The 18,128-nt window shown below is 50.5% G+C and overlaps 2 protein-coding genes across 5 annotated transcripts in view; one reads left to right on the top strand and one right to left on the bottom strand.

Moving 5' to 3' along the window:
- The window catches only part of NRG2 (neuregulin 2), an 83,753-nt gene extending 78,317 nt beyond the window's left edge, over positions 1–5,436 (top strand). For both annotated transcript variants that reach the window (XM_021410366.1, XM_021410367.1), the window contains 3 exons: positions 752–879; positions 3,224–3,448; positions 4,646–5,436. In XM_021410366.1, coding sequence (XP_021266041.1) covers positions 752–879; positions 3,224–3,448; positions 4,646–5,303 — 1,011 coding nt within the window. In that variant the 3' untranslated portion in view covers positions 5,304–5,436. The remainder of the gene's footprint in view (positions 1–751; positions 880–3,223; positions 3,449–4,645) is intronic.
- PSD2 (pleckstrin and Sec7 domain containing 2) overlaps positions 8,733–18,128 on the bottom strand; it is a 73,161-nt gene continuing 63,765 nt past the window's right edge. For all 3 annotated transcript variants that reach the window (XM_021410644.1, XM_021410643.1, XM_021410642.1), the window contains exons 13-16: positions 14,340–14,497; positions 13,157–13,301; positions 12,030–12,173; positions 8,733–10,466 (exon numbers count right to left, since the gene is read on the bottom strand). In XM_021410644.1, the coding sequence (XP_021266319.1) occupies positions 10,260–10,466; positions 12,030–12,173; positions 13,157–13,301; positions 14,340–14,497 (654 nt within the window). In that variant the 3' untranslated portion in view covers positions 8,733–10,259. The remainder of the gene's footprint in view (positions 10,467–12,029; positions 12,174–13,156; positions 13,302–14,339; positions 14,498–18,128) is intronic.

Raw genomic sequence — 18,128 nt, 5'->3', positions numbered from 1 at the left:
CTGGGCAGCATGTGCCAGGGCCTCACCACCTCTAAGTAAATGTCTTCATATTCCTAAGCTAAATCTCCCCTCTTTCAGTTACAAACCATTACCCCATGTCCTCTCCCCACATGCCCTTGTAAAATCAGCATCCTGAATGAGGTACAAGCTCTCCCGGGTCACCCTTGTGATGTTAAAATTTAGTTAAGTGGATAGTCGACCATGAAGGATAAGGGAAGGGAAAATTTAAAGAATCACAGCCATATGAACCTGAAATACTGTCTCCCTCAGAAGCTTAGTCACTCTGTTAAAAGCGTGGCTGACCTTGCTTACCGTTAGGTGAAGGGATATTTCAGCATAAATACTTGTATTACACTTGATATGTCAGTAGGACTTGTATCTGTGACAGAGTGCATGCGGTTGCCTTGTTGTTGGTACTCTGTCAGGTGTATAACCTCCTGCAAACAGATGGATTTCTGCTCAGTAGTATCAACTATATGTGCTGCCACAGCAGTCTGGGGAACCCCTTGGCTCTTCGTAACCCTCTGTAGTCCCTGTATCATAGCTCCTTTCCAGTGTTCAAGGTGCAGAGGCAGAGAGGGGCCTCCACGTGGCATTTTCCAGTCTCCTTGTCGCCTTATGTGGGGCATGGAGCTGCAGAGTTCACACAGTCCTCTTGCAATTTCACCGGAAACAATCCAGCCAGGAGAATTTGGCTGTGGCAGCGCTGGCAAGCTAATGGCTGATCTGTGTGGTTCTTTGTATTTTACAGTATATTTCTAAGAATGTTTCTGCCACCGAACATGTGATCCGGAGGGAAACAGAGACAACCTTTTCAGGAAGTCACTCCTGCTCCCCATCGCATCACTGCTCTACAGCCACTCCGACATCCAGCCAGAGGTGATGTATGCCATTCACACTGAACTCCTGCTGCTTGCCTTAGGATGCTGTGTGATTCAAAGCCAGTAAAAGGGTTTCCTTTCACCTCTCTTTCTGATTTTTCTTGATGTTTGGCATTACACCGTCATACAGGCCATGCCAACGCTTGCAGATCAGATTGTGTTGCAGGCACAACCAGTTAGTGAGAGGTGTGGAAAGGCGTGAAGCTTGCTCTGCAGCGAAGAGCCAGCAGGAGTGCACAGTGCTGACATAGCTGGGAAGTAGGAGGAAATGAAGTAGTGCTTTCATGCCTTGCACAAACTCAATCAAATAGGAGGATGCATCTAGGAATGGTTTTGCAAGTTGTGCTTGCAATTACACTGCATGCCTGCGTTCATTCGTTAAGTATGCACAGGTTATTAATATCATGTTTGAGATACTTAGAATCTATTTGCCTTGCATAAGGTAAAACATGACAAATATCACATTTTTTATTTTTTTTTGCCCTGTTCTGCAAAGCTAGGAAGTGAAGTTTTTCACCAGAAAAAAAACACCCATTTTTCACATTTTAAAACAGCCATCTTGGGGAAGAGCAGCACGGCTCAGAGACTGAGTTATCACTGGATTTGAGTGCATTTGTATTGCAGGTGGAAATTCTCCATTTTTGTGGTGCCCAGAAAAGGCCTTCAAATGCTCCAGAGAAAGTCGTGTGTTGTTTGGAGCTTGGTTGTTCAGGTTTTCCACCTTACATAGCTCTTGGACTTCCTCCAGTAAGTGACAGTGTTTCCCTAGAAGAGTGCTTGCCTTTGAAAAGTGACTGTGAGGTGCAGGGGGGCTGTATCTACCTCCTGTCAATGATCACAGCATTGACTTCATAAAGTAAAAGATGTTGTGGCTTATTTATTATTAGCCTGGGGTGTTTGTATCCACTTGTTCAGGAAGCAGTCAGTCCTTTCAGGTAAAGTTCAAAGATGTGTCCTGGCAGATCTCTTCTGGGTTCAAGCATTCATTAGGTTAGTATAGTGCAGTGGAATAACTTCAGATACCAAACTCAGGTTTTCGGGTAAATTCCTCCCCAGACTCCAACTGACTCAACCTTTAGTGAGCAGAGAGGGAGCCACGAAGGACTTAATGGGCTGGAAATGCCTGCTTTTAGCCATGAAAATCTTATCCTTGGTGAGCAGATGGTGTCTTTTCCAGGCTTTTTTTGAATTTTTACACTTCAACCAAAGCCTTCCTAGGTGTGTGCAGGCTTGAGCAAGGTGTACAGAGGCTGCTCTTCCTGCAGAGCTGTGCCTTGATGGCATTCCAGCCTGACTTCAAAGTCCTCAGACCCCAGGGCCATCTCTGGGCACATCCTGAAGATGCAAAGTTGTGTCTGAAGGGCAGCGTTAATACATGCCAGGTGTGGGAAGCACCTACCTTGCGTAGCCTCTGGTCCTGGCTACCTGCCATGTAATTTTCCTGAGTCAAGTGCAGCAAGCAGGTGTCTCTTGAAGTCATGCCAGAGGCAAACTGCTGGCAGAATCAGGTTCCATTTTACTTGATCAGCACCTCTAATGAGGATGCTTTTTGAAGTTATAAATTAATGTCATGGTTGCAACCAACCATGTGCCCAGAGCCATCAATAATTAGCACATTCTTGGGAAGTCTTAATGAGGCCCAATAAACCCTCACCCCAAACCCTCTGCCAGCACTGCTCCATATGGTGCAGTCTGGGAGTTCAGAGCTGTTGCTTCTGTGGGTTTGTGTTTGTGCCATAGGAGAGCAGTCGGCCTGGTGGCCGTGGTGTGGGTGCAGGACCCTGTGCTCTTCCATTCTGTGCGTGTGGGATGTTGCCTCTGCACCGAGCCAAGGGCAGGGATGCCTCCAAGTGCTGACCAACGCTACCCAGCATAGTGTAGCTTTAGTCTAGCTCCTTGAACACATGTTGCTGCCAAAGCCTTTTTCAGTGAATGAGAATGCTTTTCTGTGGTGCTCACAATGTAATTCTGAGCCTTTTCTTCTGACTCTGTTCTGGTAGCATTTCAGAAGTGGCTGTTCCTTGGCAGCGTGTGCAATCGCACTTCTGAAGATCCTTTGTGGACTTGCTATGGCAAGGCCAGTGCGTTGCTCCGCACCAAAACAAAGCAGAATTGCCCAGGCCTCCCTGCAGAGGCTGTCCCACCCTGTCCCCAGCTGTCAGGAGGTGGTGCACTAAGTACCCCGTGTGCACTGGGCTGCCTTTGTTTATCCTCTAATCGTACCTCCAAGAAACAGTTAAGGAAAGGCATATCAAAATTGGATCTGTGGCTGTGTGCGGCTTTTTGGAGAAGGCGTTGGCAGGGATTCCTTGCTCACTGTCCCTGTGGGCTTTGATCCACAGACATGAAAGCCACACCTGGAGCCTGGAGCGGACGGAGAGCCTGACTTCTGATTCCCAGTCCGGGATCATGCTGTCCTCAGTGGGAACCAGTAAATGCAACAGCCCTGCCTGTGTGGAGGCACGGGCCCGCCGTGGGGCTGCCTTCTGCATTGAGGACTCACGGCGGCCCATGACGCAGTACCGTGACTCGGTGGACTCGCTGCGGGACTCGCCTCACAGCGAGAGGTCAGACCCCCTGCAGCCCTGCCCCTCTGCTCCAGGCACAAACCTCCACCCAGGCCTAGCACATCGCTCTCGTGGTAGTGCAGGAGAAACTGCAGCTCTGCTACTGGAAGAAGCCATGGCCCCAGGAGACCGCTTTGGTAGGGGCAGGAGTGTGCTTTGCACCATGCCAGAGGTCCCTGCTAACCAGGAGGTCACGCAGGTTTGGAGTGCAGGTTTGGGAGCAGCTGAAAATATCCGGCTGTGACTGGTGAATTAAAACTGGCTAAGCTCCTGGATGGTGAGCACAGCCCAGGCCCTGGCAGAGCGGGAGGCAGATAGCTGGGACACACGTCAAGCAGGGGCTGAGCCTCACCCTGACCCTTAGGGTGAGGTGCAAATCCTCCACATGCCTCTGGGTGGGATGGGGACCAGATGTACTGCTTGTCTGCAGCCTGGGGATGGGGTTCAGTGTGACTCGGCTCTGGGACACTGTCAGCCAGTGGCAGCTGTTCTCTTCATGGGCCTGGCTCCTCATGTTGCAGAAGTGCATCTCCGTGATGCTGCAGACCTTTGTGGGTGGCTGTGAGTGACTCCATGTGGCTGCCTAACCAATTCCAGGCATTTCCCCTCAAGGCAATGGGACTGGTCCAGAGAAAGCAAGTTGTTCTTTCTTTTCCTGATCCATTCAGATAGCCTGCACAGACATCTCAGGCTTCACGAGACATGGGGAGGGATAGGTAAATCCAGCCAGGGAGCGGGAGCAGCCTGAAATGAGTGGAGACAACACACACTGGCTCTACTGAGTGAGAAACTAAACCGCTACTTAGAAAGAGACGATGCCAAAGGAAAGCCTGTATGAGAGGGGCCAGACCACTGAGCCATCACGCTGATGTCAGTAAAATAGATGAAGACTTGTAGAGGCCTTTTTGTATGGAAAATTTTTGCAAAGTTAGAGATGAAGCAGTACCCAGACTTGAGCATGTGGAGGACATCTGGGGGCCCTTCCCCAGGCAAGCGCGACAGTTGCAGAGGGAGCAGGAGGCAACTGGTGAGCAGGCGTCAAGAAGAGCAGCCCTGGCTGCAAGACTCGCAGCCATGCGGGGTGGGAATTGTGATATCTTGGGTAAGGCTCAGTCCTGACGGCTTTGTGGGCTGTCCCCGAGCCCCCTCAGGGCTTTGGGCTGGTCAGTGTCCAAGTGGAGCCGTTGCTTTTTTCAGGTACGTGTCAGCCCTGACCACACCAGCACGCCTGTCACCTGTTGACTTCCACTACTCGATGGCGGCGCAGGTGCCCACCTTCGAGATCACCTCCCCCAACTCCGCGCACGCCGTCTCCCTGCCGCCAGCAGCCCCCATTAGCTTCCGCGTGGAGGAGCAGCAGCCCCTGCTGCGGCGGTACCAGCTGCCCTTCCAGGACACGCAGCGCTACGACAGCTACTACCAAAGGAAGACCTACCTGAACGACAGCATGGGGAGCCTGCCCTCCAGCCCCTTCCGCATCACGGAGGATGATGAGTACGAGACGACGCAGGAGTACGTCACAGCGCTAGAGCAGCCAAAGAAAACAGCCAGCAGCAACAGGCGGTGGAAAAAATCCAAACTGAACGGGCATGTCCCCCACAGAGCCAGAGCAGTCCGGGACTCCTTCTCCTTCAGCAGCGCCTCTTACAGCGAGTCTGATGAGGAGCTGGTGGCCGAGAGCACGCCCTTCCTAAGCACTCAGAACAATGAGGCGACAAACACAGAGTCGCCGCCGCTGCACCGGCCGGGCGACAGCCGGACTCAGCACCCCTACAGCCAGCACAGCGCCCACGGAGGCAGCGGGCGCAGTAGCCTGGCGCACACGACGCCCAAACGAGAGCCCGACCCCCTCTAGGCGCCCCGCAGAGGCACCGCACGGGGCAGGCAGCAGAGGGAGGTGGAACAAACACGAGACAAAAATAAATATTTTTATTTTATATAAAAGAGAAAAAAAAATATAACAAATAAAATGTTTTATTTTCATTTTAGCAAAGTTGTCTTATAATAGCTAACGGCAATGACTTTTTTATAGGGAATCTCTATTTATATGTAATGTCTTGATTTACAGCTTCCGAGAAAAAAAAAAGTTAAAAAAAAAAAAAAAAAGAAGAAGAAACGAAAACAAACAATAAAGTTAAAAAAAAAGGTGGGCCAATTTTTGACTACTTAAAAATAGAAACTAAAACTATCGTGGTGCCTTTTGCTGTATGCTAGTGCTGGGATTCATGCCGAGGATTCTGTTTCAGTAGCATTTTTAAGATCATAGATTTTTGTTTGGGAGATGACCTGTCACAAGGGTGCTCTTCTGTTGGAAGAAAACAGCCTTGCCACTCTGCCCCCTACCCTGCTATTAACGATCTTGTTCTTTAAGGTATTGTTTAACACATACCAAGGACGTGAGTGGGAGCATTTCCATTATCATGTCTGATGGGGATCTGTCTTGCCCTGTAAAATACTTGTATTTTTGCTTAAATCAGGAGAAAAGGAAATCCAACAGCACCATACTGAAATGCAGAAATGATGTTTCTTTTGCCGCACAGATAAGAAGAGGAAATGAAATCATGCAGCAGCAGCCCTTAACAAATAGCTCTCAACCTTTGGCCATTTCCCATGGGTCTGAAGTTGGGTTGGCACAGGTTGGTAGTCCAACGTGTGAGACATCTGTACGACTGTGGTGAAACACAGCCCCATTCCATATGGTTGAATCTGGCTCATCGCAGCCTGTCCCGGTGGGTGGGTGGCAGCGCGCGGCGGTCCCGGTGCTGCCCATGGCCCGGTGCCGTGCTGGCCACGGTGTCCCCATGGCCACGGCGTGGCGGCAGCCACGGCGCTGTGCGGGCTGCAGCGCTCTGTGCGCTGTGCTCGGCCCCAGGAGCCGTGCCTGGCAGCCGCTGGCCATGCTGCTCTGGTGCCTGGCTCTGGCCCCGCTTGCAGACCTGTGGAAGGGCAGCGGGCCCCTGGGGGGCAGCCCGGCGGGCGGGTTCCTCTGTACCGCCATGCTGTGCATTGTAAAGACAGTTGTTACCGTAACATCTTGCCGTCGGTGACAGACGTCGCGTTTCCGAACCCGGAGCAGCTCTGCCCGTTGGCTCTGTGGCGCAAAGAGACAGTCCTGTGTGTCCAGGCAGAGCATCCCCGTGGAAGTGCCCCTCTCTCCTCAGTTCTCTGCAGCAAACCTGTTTACATTGTAGCCTGACTTTTTTCTTTTTATATTTTTACTTCTGCATGTCCTTTGCATTTCAGATACTGTAGATTGGATGCATGGTGAAGCTGTGACTGAGAAGATAATACAACAATTGACAGTGTATTTCATTTAACTTTTAGCAATAAAGTAACTAAACCCTCTATTCCTCACCCATGATGGGGTCAGATAGAAAACTCTGCTAATTTGTCATAAGACGATTGTCAAAGTTTGCTCTGGATTGTCTGAATGTCAGAACTCTCGACTGTTTAACACTTGAACATTTTTTATATTATAAATAAAATAAGAAATAACAGTCTGTGGGCAGCATTGATCTAAGGCAATCTGGGGGCGATGGGGGACCGTAACAAGGGCTGCACACAGAATCCCAGGTGCTGGGGCAGGCAGGGACCTCTGGACATCATCTAGTCCAACCCCTATTCAGGTGTCTCCACCTGCAGACTGGGGATTCGAGCTGTGCCCCCCACCCACAAACACATTTCTTCTTCAGCTCTTGCGAGGCAAGATGGGCTGGCTAGCTCCCACATAGGGCAATCGCTGAGAATATGGTGTGTTCACAGGAAGCACAATTCCTGAGTTTGTATCAGCCCGATGGGAGCAGCTGGAGAAAACCTGACCCCCACCCAGGCATGGGGGATGCCCAGGGGGAGGATCCCAGGGGCAAGCAGCCACAGAGAAGGGACAGGTGGCTCCTTTAGGGGAAGGTGTTTTACTGCCCCATGGTTTGCAGGGCTCTGTGATGCTTGGCACCTACTGAGCTATCAGTATCTCTGAACCATGGCAGCCTCATGAATTCTTGCGGTGATTTCTTGCTCAGTGTGCCCCTTGTTTCCATAATTGTGTTCTATATTTGGAGGCAGTTACGCTACCTCAATTTTCACTCCCATTGCCTCTGAAGGAAGCCTGCATCTTGCTCCTTTTTCCCTGGCTGCTCTATTATTAGGGCCCTCATCTCCAGCCATGTGTATTGCTAGGCTTTAGCCATAAATGTTTTAGAGTGATTTTCACAGGCTGGGGGGAGCCACTGCCGCCTCCTGCCAGCACTGCTCCGCATGCATGATGCTGCCTCTCCCAGAGGGGTGGAACTGCTTTGTGGACGCAGATGGGGTGACGCAGGCAGCAGAGGAACATGGGAGCTTTGCTTTGGGATCGCAGAGCCTCCGGGCAAAGCCGCTGGCAGTGTGCCCTCTGGTAGGTAAAATGCTCAGCACAACTGTAAAGGCGTACGCACCTGGACCAGCCCTTCTGCATCAGAACCATCACCAAGCGCAGGTGTAACTCCTGGGCCAAGGGCTTGTTACCCACATCCACTGGGTCAGGACCTCATATCTCTGAGGCCTTTTGCTGGTGCCCAGAGAAGACTTTTCCAGACCCTGCTCTTCTCTGCAACTTACTCCCGCCCAAGGATGGCAAAGCAGCACCTTCAGCACGGGGACCGAGAAGCTCTCGCTGGTGTCTTCAGACACACTGGAGATGGCTCTGCCTTCTGGAGGGGATGGCCAGAAAGGACAGGATGAAGTACCAGACATCACCTGGGATTATGCAGAGCAGGAGTTGGTCCTGACTTTTCTCATGGCTCCCACTGAGTCAGAGGCATCTCGAGCACCAGCGTCTTGGAGGTCCCCAGTGCAAGGGATGCCAGCACTTGCCTAACACAGCAAAGAGCACGATGCATTGGAGAAACAGTGCAATGGCGGCAACGGTTCCTCTGAGGACAGTACCCACCTGGAGCAGATGTTGGCGTCTTTCTCCTCCCATAAACCTCCCGAATGCGTGGGGACAGACAGAGTTGGGATAGGCCAGATGGGGGTGAAGAGTTACCTGAACATGTTGCTAGAGCAGCCCATCTGCCTCACCGGCTCCACTGCTGAGCCATCCACCCACAGCACAGGCACCAAAGCATGGATGTGCAACACCCCACTCATGGAAAAGCGTTGCTGCTCTCTCATGCTGTCCTTAGAGGCTTGGCTTCCTCTTTGCAGGAGCTGATGGAGATCTGTGTGCACATGGCCATCTAGGGCCACGAAGCCTGGGACCAATCCAGCACACACCGGAACTGCATTTCAGACCAGTTCTCTTTACCAACAGATTCAGCTTTATTGTTATTCTTTTTAACATGATTCTTAGTGCATCATTTCAAATAAACTACCAAACTGTACAAAGAAACAGAGAGATAAAAGAAGAGGTGATAAAATTGGGTGGAGGTTTTTAGTAGTATGAGCCATCATGGAAAACAGTAGTCCATAGGCTCTGAATTGTTGAAGATCCAAATAAATCTTGTTTTCTTTGTTTAAATAGTGCTGCAAAATATTAACAATAAATGACTGTAGTTAGCAGCTACAAGATCCTTCAAAACTGGAGCTTGGTTACTGTGAATGCACCTAGGGGAAAGAAAAGCAATCTGAGATAAAGGACCAAACCAAACAGCAAAATAAATAAACAAAGTGTGGGAGGATAATCGTGGCATTGAAATCCAGTGGAATCATTTCTAGTACAACAGTAAATCATTGGACCACAGACAGCAGAAAGGAATGGAAACACAAGCCCCCTTGAAAAAAGCATAGCATATGAATCGCAGAAAGGAGGAATTACAACACTGATGGGCAGTCAGAACTGCTCCTGCACACAAAGGTTCAGCTGGACCTGAAGCACGGCTCCCATCACACCTCGAACCCAAAGCCATGAATGGTAAATAGCCACTTGGCCGGTCTGCCTGAACGAGCAGGAACAGGAGAGCGCTGTTTCACAGCGAAGCCAGCCATCTGAGTAACAAAAAAGAAGAAAAGAAACCAAAAGCAAACGGAGGCTACTGCATTTTTGCAAATGTTTTGGTGGGCTGTTCAGGCTCTCCATGGTCCCCAGTGTCTTCTCCAGGCAGCTTATCTTCTCTTGCACACTGAGGTTAAAAACCCACATTAAAGTTTCCTTATATATATATATTTATTTATATATATTCATATGTATATATATTTATATATATATAAAAAGGATAGGGTGACAGAGGGCACTTCGGGTCTCTCCTGACGTGGGAAGGTGCCTCTCCCACACGCTGTGCTGGAGATGCCTCTCGCTTGGTCGGTGACTCTCTCACGGAAGGGTCCTGTCGTGATGCGTCCAGCCGAAGATGGAGCTCCTCTCGTGGCAGGGACGCGCTCCTGATGCTCTGAGCCCTGCTCCCAGAGCACTGCTGGTGCCACAGAGCCCGATGTCTCAGCTGAGTTTCCTGCACTGCTGGGAACTGTGGACGTGAGCCGGTGGAAACTCCAGGGAGAGAAGGAGGAGGAAGGAGAGAGGGCTGGTGGGAGAGAGCAACCGGGCCCTGGAGAATGAGCGTATCCCTTTACTGTGCAGGCTGCCGTAGGAGGGAAAGAAAAGCCACTGGTGCTGTTGGGGACAAAGAAGAGATGGAGTGTCTATGATGCTGAAATGCCAGAGCGTTGCCAAGGAGTGTCAACTAAAGCTTCTTTGACTTCTTTCACTAGAGCAGTCACCGTGTCATACACTTCTATGGTTTTGTTCGAATTATTTCCTAGGTAAAATTGTGCTCATTGATCTAGTCCAGGAGCGCAAAGCACCGCCGGTTCATTCCCCCTGTGCACATGTTCCTTGTTAAGTGTTCTGCTCTATTATGTCCTTTTCCACCTTACAGCTAACAGACATATGCCCTTGGCTCAAAGAAGGGCTGGAATGTGTCTTCCGCAAAGCAATGTCATCAGCTTCCACCTTGAAGAAGCTGGTTTCAATTCTCTCCAGGTCATCTGTCCCAACTTTGATCTTCATGCACAGCAGGTTGATGTACGTCTCGTAGCGGCTCTTCTGGAGGGGAAGAGGGAACAGACAGAAAGCCTGGGAACAGGGACAGACCATGTGTGGAAAGCAGTGGCAATGCCATCTGCTACTGCAGGGAAACACGTTCTATACTGTCAGCACCCCACTATTCTTGCCCTACAACAATGCCTGCTCCAAGCAAAGCCTAAGAAGGCTGATCAGCTTGCAGCCCACGGGGCTGAGGAGAGAGGGGACGGCTGTGCAAGCCTCTCCCGCTGCTCTGACAGGTCTCGAGTGCAGCTCTGACTGTTTCTGGTGCGCACTGGAGGCAGATGCAGACAACAGACCTGCTCCTTCCTGCCCTAGGACATTCAGAGTCCCCATGCTCCTTCCTGCCTGTCTGGGAACACTGTGAGGGTGTCTGCACTGAGCGCACGGAGAGCTTTCCTCGGTTGGAATGAATCCTTCTGCTTGCATCGTTTCCACCCAGTAACCGACCCTCACCACTAAGTCGTGCCCTCACTGCTCTCTGCTTACGGAAGCATCTCTGCTCTGCCTGGCACTGTTATTCTGACACTAGATGGGACCTCTTTTTACAGATTTACATAACACCCCAGTCCTTTCTTCTAATATCTCAAAGGAAGCCTACACTCACTTCTCTGTCATCACAGGAAAACAAGCATTTCTAGAGCATATCTCATGAAACAGATGAGATGAATCACGCTCTGGGAGTGCCAGCTTCTTGCAGACTGAAAAGTTCAGATGGAGACTTCCCCTTTGCAGGCATCGAAAACAAGATGTCTGCAAAACAGCAACCTGAAGGCCTGGCACAAACACAGGGGAGTCAGCGGCCACAAACTGCGGCACTGCAGATTCAGGCTGGAGATGATAAGACACTTTTTCTTCAAGAGGGTGGTGGAGCCCCAGGGTGTGGGCAATAGATTTCCATGCACTTCCAAGAGATGGCCAGAAAATGCCCCTCAGCCCAGGCTAATGCAGGGAATAGCCTAAGCTCCTGCTGAAAGCAGGACTGGAGCCCCCAGCAGTCCCTTTCCCAGCACTCCAGTGTCAGGATTCCTATCTTGTCCTCAACTCTGTCTGGAACCAAAGATCACATTTCTCCCATTAAATGCTTTGCAGAACACTTAGACTGAGCTCCATACATCCTCAAAAAGTCAGTAATCACCTGTAATGCTGCTTTTGGTTTTATTTACAGAAACAGTTGCAGCAAAACAAGACTCATTTCCCGTGGCTTTTTTATTAACGTTGCTGAAAAAAGCTGAGGAACACTGAGGATTGAATCACTCTCTTATTTAGGACCTGAGGAAATTTCAAGTTCCATAACAATAAAGGAAGACTTTTTTTCTCTCATCAGTTTTCCCCTCCTCAGGTTAGAGATTGCAGAGGGGAAGCAATGTCTGTTCATTCTTTTTTTAGATTTAAAGTAAAATAGTGAGGCTTATCACTGTCACACAGCACACATCCAGCTCCTGAGTCCTTTCTCTCCTTTCCTCTCACTCTCCCTGCCTCACAGCACCCACTCCAGAGTTCTCAGTACTCCTCAAACAGCCAAGATATCATTTATCACAGAAAAGATGAAAGTTCCTTTACCTCAAAAATTAGGTAATGTTCTTTGAGCCTGTACTCTTCAGCCTCTTTTGACTTGAGGCTCTTCTCTACAGGATGTGATTTATGCTCTGCTAATTCATCTGCAATCTGCTTCATTTTATTTTCATGAGACCTCAGCTGTTCCTCCTGCCGAGAGAAGTGTGTCAGGTATTAAAACGTAGGAGTACACGGCCTGCCTGTTGGTGTGGGACCTGTCTCCACAAGGATGTATGCCTTGCTGCTGGGACAGGCTGTGCACCCTGTGCTGTGGCCCAGGGCAAATTCATCTGATAACGAGCAGCTGAAGCACAGGTATTTGAGGAAGACCAAAATTCAAGTGCCAGCACCTGGGCATCACAAACATGAAATCTCTGCATCCTTCAGTATGCAGGCAGAACTAGCTTTGTCTCCAGAGCCTGGGCATCTGTGCTCTCTGGAGACAAGGCACCCTCCCAGCCAGGGCTCTGACACCTGCGCAGTGGGTAGAGCTGCATCCCTGTTCAGATCCTTTCAGGCTGGCCTTTCCCTTCTCCTTTGCCGAGGGGCAGTGTGTTTCCACTGCTTGGAACGCTTGGCGCTGCCCAGGCGCTGCAAACAAGAGCTGCTCTTCAGATGGCAGCTGCCCACTGCACTTGGCTAACAGAGCCATGCTCTGCTGCGCTGTGCCCCGCATCCAGTGAACCTTCCTCCTGAGCGGGACTCAGGCTCTGTGGCTTTCCAGCCTGAGAAACAACAGGCTGCCACCTCTGAGCGCCATGTTATGAAAGAACCAGGCCTGCTGGGTTCAGCAGCACCTGCTGGTTCAATCCTGCTCAACAGACAGCTGTTGGGACGTGCTGGACAGCAAGCAATAAACAAGACAGAACCAACAGGTACAGGTGGGTGTGTGTACATAGGGATCATTTATGTTCACTGCAAAGGAAGCATTGTCCAGACACCAGAATTCACGACGGTTTGTCCAAATCACCCACTCTACTTGCCTGCTTCTGCCCTGCAGACAGTGCGTGCTGCTTTGAGCACTTGCATGTGTCCACCAGGCAGAGCTGGAGGAGCTGCAGATGTGCTCAGCCTGAGCTGCATGCTTACGTCTGAGCACCAGGCACTCCCCTGCAGCTCCTCTCACACTTTACCTGACACAGCTTGGTCATGGATGAAGGCAGGAGTGGGCGGCAGAACTTTTTCATGGAGCAGATCGCAGCTGGGAAGGCTGGGGCGGAGAAAATGGCAGCAACAAGGTTGATTCGTAGGATCCAGGAGAGCATTTCTTCCTTACTTCTGTTACAAAGGAGGTGAGAAGAGAGGGCTGTCTCTAAGTGCTCCTGACCAAGACTGGCTCAGGACAGCCCTGGAGCCACCTGCTCTCACGGTGGCCTTGCTTTGCAGCCATTCCTGGGCCGTCACCTTGTGAGGGGGAAAACGCTGGCTAACTGGCTGCTCGGCATCGCCCTCACGACTGCAGGGCTGTCTGTGGGAGTCCTGCCTTCCTCAGCAGCTCTGGTTGTAGTCCCTGAGGAGCTGGGCAGGGGTTGGTGGCAAGGCCCAAGGGTATCCCGTTCTTCGGAGAGTGGGAGCCACACAACAGAGGTCCCCTGGAACAGGGTGAACCCCTTAGATGCTCATGGGACCCAGTCCAGGGTTTCTCATCAGACCTGTTTACACCACTCCCACCAGGCTTCAGGCGGGCTTTCACTGCAGAAATCCAGGTGCCAAGCTGTAGCCTGATGCTAGTGCCCCACCCCAGCTCCAAGCCAAGGTCCCTAATGCAAGGGGAGCATCAAGCAGGAGACAGCTCAACCACACTCTACACTTTTTAATAGAGCATCTCTCCTCTGCAACAGACTGAGGAAAGAAGAAGAAATGCCTTGGCAGGGGAGCTCATTAATAAGCTTTAGCCACTTTCCCCATCAAAGGCTGATGAGGAGAACTGTCAGCTCCTCGGTTCTACGTACCATATGGATTTTCTCCTTTTTGCAGACTGACAGCACACATCAGTAAGGGGAGAGCTGCAGTGAAGACACACCCATACTGGGGACAATGGGACAGTGTCTGGAGGCCCAGCGGTGGTTTTGGGCTGGCTGGCCGCTGCAGTCCCAGCTGCTTGCAGTTTGGCAAGGTCAGGTCTACGTGGGCGCCCCGCAGGAGGCAGCTAGCACTGGCGTGTAACTTTCACAGGGTATTTAAAGCACATTTTGAAACAGGAGAGGAAGCCATGTCCCTCCTCAGCCCTTCACCTCCCACTGCACTCTGCCCCTAACGTGTAAGCTGACAGGGCAGCACGGGAGAGGCCCCGCTGGCGGCTGGACCTGTACTTACGGAGCCTGGAAGAGGAAGACTCTCCAGTCAGCTGTCTTCAGCTTGAGCACGTTGGACTTCTTGCTGTAGTCAGAGGCTTTTGTGGCTAAGGCGTGGTGCACACGGATGGCATTTTTCAGATCCACTTCAGAGAGGTCTTTGTCAGGTTTATATTCATCCTGTGAAGAAGGAACGTTAATTGGATAATGACTGTGCTAACATTTGCGGGCTACTTTAATGAACCTGCCTTTCTCTCTGTGCTGTAATCACAGAGTACCAAGACCAGGAAAAGCACTGCTTTGTACAGTAAATGCTAGGAGCTGATAATGATAATAATTAACATCTGGCAACTTCTTCCACCATTAAGTTCACTGGGAAGATGTGAAGAAGGAGATGAAAGTTTTAAACATAATTATCAATAGTTCTCTCTAACACGGCACATGCCTGAGGCTTTGGGGGAAGGCACGAGACAGGGCTGGGCTTCTGCAGAGTTTCACCTTCTGCACACAGCGCGTGCTGAGGTGCAGCTCCCAGAGTCAGTGCAGCTCCGAGCCCACAGGCTTTATGGACACTTGGCAGACTGAGCATGCTTGGTCCACACTTGGCCTCCCTTGAGAACATGACCCTTTGGCACACTCTTTCATGCAGTTAGTTACGCAGACACTTGCAAATTGTAACAGTGCTCCCTGCAGTCCTGCTGTACTTTCCCTGTTGGAGGATGATTTTGCACAACTAGGGAGTACAGAAGTAACTATATGTGTATACAATTTATAAACAGATAGGAAACACCAGACATGAGATTCTGAAAGTCTGGGCATGGCACTTTTTAGGAAAAAGAAGAGTATATTCAACCCTGTGCTCACCCTTTGCTTTCCCAGCGACTGAGCTGCCACACCTTAAAGCAATATCCTCCCTCTCACTGCCCCTCATTAGCTCAACAGCTGGTCCACAGGTGGTGCAAGATGATGGACGGGTGGAGGGATGGGTGGAAGGATGGAGGGATGGGTGAATGGATGGATGATGGATAGGTAGATGGATGGGTGGATGGCTGGTTGCATGGATGGGTGGAAGATTGAATAGGTGGATGTCAGAAAACCTGACCATAATTAAAACAAATTCTCCCAAACACTCAGCTCTAGTTGGTGAGAACTGCAGGTGTAGGGCTTCCTGACCCTGACCAGCCCCATGATGGGGTTGTGTGGCTGTGCTGCCACACAGAATTGTGGGCAGAATTGCCTTTTCGGATGGCTACACTGAGAGCAACTTAAACTGCCGTGAAATGACATGTCAGAGCCCAGGCCAGGGCGGGGTGTCTCTGGAAGGGCCTACCTTGCAATGCTGATTATAGCACTAATTCTGTGTTATGTTTTGCTACATGCTACAGTCTGCTGGTTACCAACCCCGGCCAGTAAGGATGTTCTCTGGTGGTGAGTCACAGAAGTCTTCCCCCTGCTGCTCTTCAGAGCACACAGGTCCAGCACACCCCAGCCCACAGATCTGGCTCCCCAGAGCCCTGCTCCTGATGGGAAACAGACTTCTGAAGTCTTTCCTTCCCTTCTTTTCTGGAGCAATGATCCCAACTAGAAGAGTGGTTAGTGGAGAACTAGAAGAGATCATTTGTTGTACTGCACATGATGCTTGGCTTTGTGCACAGAAATGCCATGGGACACAGGGCCTAGAAAAGTCTGGCATGGGTTCCTGCCTCCTTGAGGGTGAACCACAAAGAAAAGCCCTAGCTCTCCAGCACAGAAAGGGGTGGGTGCTGCAGGCTCCCTGTGTTCAGTGTGACATTCAGAAAAGCTGCACTGAGAACAGTACAGACAACCTCTCTGCAGTTGCTACTGCAGTGTTACTTCCTTTAGAGCTCCTCAGAAATGCAACCCACAGCTCTACGTCTGTGTTTGGCTGAGCTGACTGTAGAAGTCACACTGAGGGTTTCAGTAGTCAGAGGAACGGGCAGTGAGCCGTTAAAGGAAGAAAAACAGACTTTGACATAGGAGGACCTAATACGTTAGCTCACTTGTCAGCAAATAGGTACATGAGGGAGACAATGCTGCTATTTTATAGAGACACATTCAAGTCTGGATGTTTTTCCAAAGGTGAAACTCCTGGGATCTGGAGAACACAGATGGGGAAGCCCATGATCTCTTATTTTAGGATAAGCTTTCTGAAAATATGGTAGCTGGGCTTAATGGCATGTGACAAGAAACTGCCACAGCTACAAGCCGGTCTAGCACATCTTCACCCTGAACCACTTGCTGCCTCTACTGACACCACGCTCACAGGGATCAGTGGAGGTGTAAGGAAAAGCCAGATCTTTTCTACCACCTGGGCCCAGGCAATCAGCGTTGGATTGAACCAAGCAGGTTTTCTGCCTTGTGCCTCTCTGCTGGTCGCTGGGTGTGCAGGACTGCATGGTGCTGCAGGCTCACTTCTGCACAGGCCAGCCATGCCAGGAAGCTCATTTCAATGCCTGTGCTGCAGAACTCAGCAAGATATGTACTGCTGCTGAGGTGGGGAGCTCTGTCTGCACCCTCCACAAGCAGCTCCAAGGTTGTGTGATGGCCACACACTCAGCAGGAGCCTTCACAGTGCCCAGTTCTTACACCGGTGTGCAGCCTTCCTGGTGGAATACTCCCACTGCCCTCCAGCAAAGCGGGCCAGCTCTGCTTTGAAGCCTCCAGAGTCTTCTCTGTGTTTTCCCTCAGTATCTTCCTGAGTTTTGATGGAAACTGAAGCTTGTGTTTAAGCAAACGCTACTGAAGGAATGTCCAAAGACCTAACTGTAACATGGATGCTTCCAAAGAAAATTGATTTATACTAAAAAGTAAGCAATGTCCTGCCATGTTTGGAGGAACTGCAGGCAATGTTTTCTCCCTGCTGTCATATGCTAATATCTTACTCTCATTTTTTCACCATCTTTATGGTGTTACCTTTCCACATATTTTCTGGCAAAGAGATCAATGTGGTGCCACAGCGTTGCTGAATTTATGCCTTTTGTGTCCTGCGTTGTTCACGTAGGCTCTTGTCACCGAGCAGCAGGCAAGGTGCGATCTGCTCTGACTGAGGGATGGTGTCATCCCACTTTCAGAATATGTTTTGGGGATGTGCTCTGCAGGAACTGAGCCCATGTGTGGGTGCGAGGGATTTCATAGTCCCTCAAAAGTCATCTCATTCACTTTATACATTTAAGCTGATGATGTAGACAGACTCCCCATTCATCTGTCTCTCCTGCATAAGAAAAGGCTCTGATTAAACATGCACAACCATCCCCTTGCCTGAGTGTACTTTCTGCCACAGCAGTGCTCTATGATGGCCTTAGTTCAGTCTCCCCACTGCTCCCCACCCCCATGCACAGTGAGCCACAGCTAACAGGAGCTCACTGTTAGTTTTTTTCAAGAAAGGGCTCCTATCTCTTGTACGTGTGTTAGTAGGACATCTGGACGGGTGAGAGCCCAGCACATCAATTCTGCTGCCCCCCCGTCTGAACAGCAGTGACTTGAATATGGGCACAGAGCTACAGGGATTTTATGCTACAGTTTGCAAGAGGTTTTCCTCATTTTCTTCAGCTAGCATGCACTGTGTCCAATGAGGAAAGCTAAGCACTGCCCCTGTTCAGTCTGGCCAGGAACATGACACTCCAAGCAAGGCCTGCCGGCATGGAACATATCTGCGGCTTGGCGCAGTGCTGGGAACTGCCCCATGGGTGGGAAGCACTGAGACCCAGACCCTTTCCAGTACTTCCATACAAAAGTGCCCTCCGCATTCCTCTCAACACCCCTCTACATGTGCTGATTAAAGGCTATTATC

The sequence above is a fragment of the Numida meleagris genome, chromosome 12 (assembly GCF_002078875.1).
Source record: "Numida meleagris isolate 19003 breed g44 Domestic line chromosome 12, NumMel1.0, whole genome shotgun sequence".
Lineage (NCBI taxonomy): Eukaryota > Metazoa > Chordata > Aves > Galliformes > Numididae > Numida > Numida meleagris.
The sequence above is the reverse complement of the archived record's forward strand: the minus strand, read 5'-3'. Positions and strand labels throughout refer to the sequence as shown.